This window comes from Nicotiana attenuata, unplaced genomic scaffold (assembly GCF_001879085.1).
Source record: "Nicotiana attenuata strain UT unplaced genomic scaffold, NIATTr2, whole genome shotgun sequence".
Classification (NCBI taxonomy): Eukaryota; Viridiplantae; Streptophyta; class Magnoliopsida; order Solanales; family Solanaceae; genus Nicotiana; species Nicotiana attenuata.
Window position 1 is genome coordinate 162683 of NW_017672629.1, and position 8560 is coordinate 171242.

Sequence of the window (8560 nt, forward strand, 5' to 3'; positions counted from 1 at the left end):
TGTTCAACTGCCGATAATCTCTGCACATCCTCATCGATCCATACAAACAACACGGGCGCACCCCAAGGCGAGACACTGGGTCTAATAAATCCCTTATCAAGCAAATCTTTCAAATGGTTCTTTAACTCTTTTAACTATTGCGGGGCCATACAATATGGCAAAATATAAATGGGTTGAGTGCCCGGAACCAAATCAATACAGAAGTCAATATATATGTGGGGTGGCATCCCCGGCAGGTCTGTAGGAAATACCTCTAGAAACTCTCGAACAACTGGTACCGATCCATGGAAGGAACCTCTGTACTAGAGTCGCGGACATAAGCCAAATAAACTAGACACCCTTTCTCAACCATACGTCGAGCCTTTATATAAGAGATAACCGTGCTGGTAGAATGACCAGGAGTCCCCCTCCACTCTAATCAAGGATACCGCGACAAGGCTAAGGTCACTGTCTTGGTATGATGGTACAATATAACATGGTAAGGTGGCAGCCAATCCATCACCAAAATGAAATCATATCTAGAAGTATAAGATCTACACTAGTCTCAAGACCCCCAATAATAACCACACACGAACGATAGACACAATCTACAACAATATAATCCTCCACAGGTGTGGACACATATACAGGGGCACTCGAGGAATCACGGGGCACAACCAAATATGAATAAAGTAAGATGACACATAAGAATATGTAGACCCTGGATCAAATAGAACTGAAGCGTCTCTACTGCAAACTGAAACAGTACAAGTGATAACCGCATCGGATGACTCAGCCTCAGGCCTAGCTGGGAAAGCATAACATCAGCGCTGGGCCCAACAACTCTGAACCATATCTATAGGACGACCTCCTGTTGGTTGGCCTCTACCTCTAGCATCCTGACCTCCACCTCTAACTGCCTTACCTCTACCTTTGACGGGCTGACTTCTAGGCTCCCTAACCCCTACTTCTAGCTGGCCTAGTAGGCAGTGTTGCACCCGATGCCGGAATCATGGCACGAGAACTCTGCTGCTGTGGCGGAACGCCCAATAATCTCTTACAGGTCCTCTTGATATGCTCATAGCCACCACACTCGAAACATTCATCCTGATAATATGGCCGTAAAAATTGAGAATTACCTGAACGGGCCGACTGACCATAGTAATAACTCTAAATAGGAGGTGCAATTATAGGAGCTGGTGGTGCACTGGAGCTAGCTTATACGATTAATGCATGTGAGCACCACAAACACCTGAAGCACCATGGGTTTCCTGGAGTGCTTAATAAAATGGCCTAGGAGGATGGCCTCTACCGAAAGTACCTCGAACTCAAAGATGAGTCACCACTGAATCTACCGGAGTGATGCAGCCTCTTGTTAGACCACTGACCTCTCCCCTGAGGTAAAACTATCTCAGCTCCCCTTCCAACATTGGCTGCATCCTGGAAAGAAATCTCACTCCCAGTCTCCTTAGCCATCTGCAATCTGATAAGCTGAGAAAGTCCTTCAATAAACCTCATCACCCTCTCTCTCTCGGTAAGAAGCAAGAGAATAGCATGACGGGCCAGATCTATAAATCGAGTCTCGTACTGAGTGATAGTCATAGAACCTTGCTGCAGATGCTCGAACTGCCTCCACACTCTCTATCGAATCTCCACAAAGCCTCAGAAGACATAGCGGATCCATCACCGATCTGTGCTGCAACACCCGTTGGAACTACCCCAACGGGTTGAGTTGCTGCAGTCTAAAACTGAGGAGCCATCTGCTCCGGAGTGTGGGTAGCAGAAGTCAGTGCTCCTCCCCCAGCCTGAGATAAGGTTGGTGCTACATGAAATTTTCTGGCCTGTGCCACACTCTCTATAAGGCCCACTAGACGGACAAAAGCATCCTAAAGTACCAGGGTAACGATGAATCCCTTAAGAACCTGAGCTGGCCCTGCTGGAACGGGCTGGGCTGGAGCCTCCTCATCAAACTCTACCTGAGGCTCCACCACGAGTGCTGCTGCTTGAGCTCTAGGCCACTCGATGCTCTCTCGAGCCAAAGTTAGACATGAAACTTACCTAGCTCCGCGGGCCACTCAAATTCAATTACCACTTTTCCTTTAGTATCCACCTCCAAACTACTTGTATCTAGCCACAATTAACTCAACAACATCAATTATTGTTAAAGGAATCAACTACAATGCATAAATTTAGATTTCCCAAACTTTTCTCCAAAAAGTCAAAAATTGACCTAGGGCCTGCTTGGAGAAAACCTGAGGTTCGGACAAAAATCCATTACCCATTCACCTCCAAGCTCGGATATATAACTTGTTTTTGAATTCGACTTCAATTCTAGGTCTAAATCCCCAATTTCCAAAATACCTAGTTTCTACCCAAAAACCCCAATTCTACGATGAATTAGGTTGAAATTTCATGAAATACAATGGGCAATTGAAAAAAAGTGGTTAAGAATCACTTACCAACACATTTGGGGATGAAATTGTCTTTTGGAAATCACCTCTACGCCGTTTAGCTTTTGAAGATTTGAAAAAATGACCCAAGTCCCGTTTTGGGACTCTTTGTGGACTGGGCGACATTGTTCATTGCGTTCACGAAGAGATGCCTTGCTAGACTTATGCGATTGTGAAACCTCCATCACATTCACGAATACTTTTCCCCCCTAGCCTTCGTGTTCGTGAGCCCGTGCTCACGTTCGCACAGAAAGAAAGTCTGACCCTTCCCCCAGGTCCCCAATGCTTCGCATTCGCGATAAGCCGGTCGCGTTCGCGAATGGTAAAGACCCCATCACTCCGAGTTTGTGACAAGGCCTTCGCGTTCATGAAGAAGAAAAACTCACCCTGACCAGCCTATCCTTCGTGTTTGCGAGAGTATCTTTGCGAACGCAAAGGACACACCAGAATAGCTGTAGCAGCAAAAATACCAGATTTTCTAAGTTCAGAACATCCCGTAGCCTATCTAAAACTCACCTGAGCCCTCGGGCTCGAAATGAAACATGAACACAAGTCCTTAAACACTATCGGAACTTGCTCGCGTGATCAAATCGCCAAAATAACACTTACAACTACGAATTTAGCATCAAATTGAAAAAAAAAATTCAAGAAAGCTTCAAAACCTCTATTTTCACAACCGTATGTCTGAATCACGTCAAACCAACTCCGTTTCTCACCAAATTTTGCAGAAAAGTCTTAAAATCATAATGAAACCGTACCGGTCTATAGAACCAAAATACGGACTAGATACCAACGAGATCAAACATTAACTAAATTCTTAAAACTATTTTATGTTCAGACTTTCAATTTTGATCAAAATTTCATATCTCGGGCTAGGGACCTCAAAATTTGATTCCGAGCATATGCCCAGGTCTCATATTTCGATACGGGCCCACCGAGAGTGTCAAAATATGAGTCCAGGTCCATTTAATCAAAACATTAACCGAAATACTTTTAGTTGTGTCATGAGGCTTGGAGTAGGTATGTGTTATGTTATGGAACTTGTTGGTATGTTCATACGGGTTTTAGACTATTTTTTCCTTTATTTTTCACTATTGTGTTCTGCTGATATCTCGTGTCGCATTTCTTTATCACGTTCACATGGCAAGTGTCACGAACATGTAGTGTATTTTGATGGCAGCATCAATTGCTCTTCGCGACCATGAAGCAAGTCCCGCGATCGTGAAGCAAGTCTCGCGTTCGTGTACAGTTGGGGCAAGATCTTCTTTGCGTTCGCATAATGAGGTTGTGTTCACATAGTGTTAAGCTGGGCAGTTGGGAATTTGGAATTTCTTATACGCGTTCGCGTATTACTGGACACGTTCGTGAAGCTTGGTCGCCTATGTGCTTCGTGTTCGCATGAGTACGTTCGCGATTGCATAGAGTTGTTTGGAGGCAGTGTATTTTTGGAGCATTACTAGGCTTGCTCTATATTAGATTTGGCCAGTTCGAGGTAAGTAACTCTTCTAAACTTAGTGTTGAGCGAATGAAACCCCGAATTACGTGTTGTGTGATTGGTATTGAGGTGACGCACATGATAGTTGATGGGCGTGTGGGCGAGAACCTTGTGAATTATGACTCTGTTGTCTTCACGGCACTATATAGTCGACCTAGTTTGTTGATATTTGAGTTTTAACCATGTGATAAAGTAATTGAGTTGTCAATCATGTGAGATATCATGTTTAGGCTTTATGCCGATATTCCTTGGACCCACAGTGGTCGTTTCTTGTTGTCATCTCACTGATTTCATTGATATTTCGTACTCAGTCATATTCATGCATTCATATCATATCTCAGTCTCAGTTGTTTTTTACTGATACATCATATTATTGTTGTCGGGCTAGTTTCACGACAATATGCCATAAGTGAGACTGGAGAGATTGATGACTGAGTGAGGCTGAGAGTCTGATTATGAGTTATAGTTATGGGACCGGGCTGCACGCCGTAGTGGTTATACTGATTTTATGATAGCGTTTGGGCTGTAGGAGCCCCTCCGGAGTCGGTGCACAACCAGTGAGTGCAGTTGAGTATATTAAGGGATGGATCTTCCCTGGAAATGGATCTTGTCCGAAGCATTATATACCTAGAGATGGATCTTCTCCACGAGCTGGATTGGCCCTACTCAGTACCGAGTGACTGTTAGTCAGTTGATGTATATATTCCGGGATGGATCTTCGCTAGGCCGGATTGTCCATTTCCGGTACTGAGTGATTGGGCATGATGAGCAAAAACTGTGAATCAGTGAGATTGAGTACTCTGAGCGTGTGAGTACATGATTCATCTCTGAGATACATGACATTGGCATGCACACATGACATACATGCATAAAGATGCATTTTTTCTCATGTTGTACAATATCAAGTCATTCATGACTTTTCACACATATTGATACGTGGGTATAGAAAGGTATTTCACACTTGCTATCTGGAAAGAAAATGAACCATGTAATTTATTGTGGAAAGGATTTTTGGGAAAAATTCATAGTTTTCAAACTTATTCATATTTTCAACGATTTTGGTAAAGGATTTAGGTTTTCACTGACATACTTGAAAAGCGGAACTATTTTTTGGAAAACTATTAAAAGGCTTAGCATTTTATCTCTGAGTCACTTGTTTTATTACTTGCTTTGCTTTGGTATGAACTGTTGTTGGCTATTGTACGTTGTACCCGACCTCTGTTCTAGCTCGTCACTACTTTTAACCTAAGGTTAGGTTTGTTACTTATTGAGTACATGGGTTCGGTTTGACTCATACTACACTTCTGTACCTTGCGTGCAGATGTTGGCTGCAAATGTTGTTGTGATCAACGCAAGCTGGGATTGAAGAAGTGCATGCGTTCCAGTTGTAGATGCCTCTTATTCATGGTAGACTTAGATATAAAAAACTCTGTTTATGTACTTTCCAAACAGATGATGTATTTACTTCATACCCGCTTTTAAACTCTATTCTTAGAAACTCATGATTTGTACTACCAGTCCTTGGGAAATGTATAAGATTTGGATAAGTTCTTTTATTTAATCGTCTTATTAAATACAATTGGAATTGAATACTTATTAGTTAGCTTACCTAGCCGGTTGGGTTAGGTGTCATCACGACAAATGAATTTTGGGTCGTGACAATAGCCTTTTAAAAAAAAAATGTATTCCGAAAATAAATGCATTTGAGTTTTATGTTACATAAGAATAGAAAACTATAGTTGTAACTACAACATTATATAGTTTTCTTTTTAAACTCTTATATTACTATTCTGCCTTCAGTTTATATCGTATATTTTATATCTGAATAATCTGTATTATATAAAAACAAGGTATATAATGACATTCTCAAGATGCTATCAAAAACATCAAATAAAACAGAAATCAATTATAATTTATTTTACTTATACATAATATTTACTTGGTATTAAAATATTTATAATTAACAAAAACTAGTATTAAATTATAATCTAGAGATGGAAAGAAGAGAGAGACAAAGGGTCATCCTTATGAGTAATTTGCATTACAAATTATATTATTTGCATAAGTGCCATTAAGAAGATAGAAAATACATAATTAAGGAAATTAAAGATATTTAACGTTACATAGAAAATCAATTCAATACTTTGATCTCCCCACAATATAAGCAAATACCACACATGATTATAATCCCACATCTTAAATGGATAGATAATTCATAATATTTTACCCAACCAAATACGGAGTAAATATAATCCCAAATATTATATCAAAATTAGTAACCAAACGGCCCTTAAGTAGAGACAATATGAGGCACAACAGTCTCAACTGTTAGCCCAGGCCCAAATTCACCCAAATCCAAAAAGTACACCCCAATCAAGGCCTTCACCAGTTGTACCAAGCCTTTCTTTTGCTGAGGCTTTTCTCATTTCATCCAAAATAAGCAAAACACAAGAACTAGACATATTTCCATAGTCAATCAACACTTGTCTTGTAGCCCGAAGTTTTTTTGGACTATAGGCCCAATGTTATCTCAACTTGGTCCAAATTAGCAGGCCCGCCTGGGTGAGCGATCCAAAAACTCGAGTTCCAATAAGTCCCAAAGGTTGGAATGCTTCTATTAGGCTCTTCTCAATGTTCTTTGAGATCAATCCAGGAACATCTTTGAGTAAGTGGAATGTTAGCCCAACTTCACGGAGGTGGTCGTTGATAGCTCCATCTCTATCCTAGAGTGGGGTTTGGGCTGCAGAGACAAGCTCGAATAAAGGCCTCTCGAGCCTTGGCCTCTCGACCCCTTAGGCATGCCGGGGTTTCCTCGATTAGAGTGGGCAGAGAATCCTGCCCACTCTACCAACAGAGTTATTTCTTATGTGAAGGCCTGACGTATGGTCGAGAAGGGATGTCTAGCTTATTTGGCGTATGTCCGTAAATCTAGTGCGATAGTTCCTTCCATGGATTCGGTACCCGTTGTTTGTGAGTTTCCAGAGGTGTTTATTGACTTCTGTATTGATTTGGCTCCGAGCACTCAGCTCATTTCCATTTTTCCGTACTGTATGGCCCTACCGGAGTTAAAGGAATTAAAGGAGCAGTTGTAAGATATGCATTGTCGATGCCCCCTTTTTCTAAAGGTGAAATCGGGTTTACGATATTTGGGCGGACAACTCTATTCCTTTTGGAAATTTGGGTTTTGAGATTTAGAAGAGTCGCCACCTAATGATTGAGTGCATTAGGACACCAAGGAGTAAAAAAAAAAAGAACCAGAGAACGGGTAAGGGCTTGAAATTATCCTAGGGGGAAGGTGTTAGGCACCCCCCAAGATCCACTAGTGTGGTTCCCGGCCATGCTACAATTTGTGACTTTTAAGCGAATAAACATACAAGACAACTTCCACATAACGATTACAAGTAGGGTTGTATAAAGGTTAAATAAGCATGCTGAAGTTAAGGAATAGATGGTTTCATGTTCGTTTAAAAGAATGTATAAGTGCAGAAAAATGGGGGTCAAGTAACGAATGCAAATAATCAAACAAAGAAGTAAAATGAGCGGAAGTGTAAAAAAAGAAAACAGTGCTGGAAATTCCAAAGGGGTTTGAATTAAAGTGAAATACAAAGTTTAAAGAACTGGAAAACTGACGTAAGCACATATGGAGGGAGGGGGATCCTAGGTTTATAAATAACATGGATCATCCACGCAACACCCGGTAACCAATTATACGCGTGGTGTTATCACGTGATCATCATCTCCATGTCTACCCTTTCCCACCCCGTTTAAGGTATTAAAGCGCAGAATAGTATCGTTACTTACTGCATGCTATTACCCGTCCCGATCCTATCAGTCTCGGAGGCATCGAGACTAATAATCCTAAAGGGAAGGGAATTGGGGCTTTTCAGAGTTTAAAAGGATAAAAAGTCTAAGGCGACAAACAAGAACACATGAGCAGTTAGGGGAAGAGCAATAGCAATTAAGGCTCAAATAGGCCTCCTCACTTAAAAGAGCAGATGGTATAGCATGACTTCAAATACTGGTTATGGTCTGAATTAAATTTAAAAGCATTAGGACATGCTGATTTATCACATATTTTTCAGATGAGGAGTCCGAATTATCGTTGTCTGGTTGTAGTTATCATAGCTGACACAGTTAATTAATTACCTAATGGTTTGGCTAAGTGAGACCTATAGGCATGGTATCTAAGAGAGCGTACTGATTTTAAAGAAAGGGATCACTAGTGTTATAAATAAAAGATCTGCAGATTTTAAGCGACCTTATGACTGGTTTCAGACTCGAAACTGATTCAGTTGATTATTCCAATAGGCATGATTTCTAAGCGTTATTGGTTTTTAAAAACGATCACAGAGATGCAAGAGTCCTATAGGCATGGTCTCTAGAATGAAATTGATTATTATTAAGCCTACGATTGTTTGCCTAATGACATGTATATGCAGAAGTGCAGAAAACCTAAGATCATGATTTCTATATGCTGAAATGTAGAACTTATAGGCAGGTCTTCGATAGAAATGCAGAAGTTTATAAACAACCTATAGGCATGCTGTCTAAGATCAGAATGCAGAAATTCATAAATAACCTATAGACAAGTTTTCTAAGATGAGAATGCAGGAATTCATAAACAACCTATAGACAT

General features: G+C 40.8%; 1 protein-coding gene across 1 annotated transcript in view; it reads right to left on the bottom strand.

The window, feature by feature from the left end:
* LOC109213899 overlaps window positions 1–1663 on the bottom strand; it is a 10627-nt gene extending 8964 nt beyond the window's left edge. The window contains exons 1-2 of the mRNA XM_019377739.1: window positions 1568–1663; window positions 1368–1419 (exon numbers count right to left, since the gene is read on the bottom strand). Of these exons, the coding sequence (XP_019233284.1) occupies window positions 1368–1419; window positions 1568–1663 (148 nt within the window). The remainder of the gene's footprint in view (window positions 1–1367; window positions 1420–1567) is intronic.
* Window positions 1664–8560: the final 6897 nt, after the last annotated feature.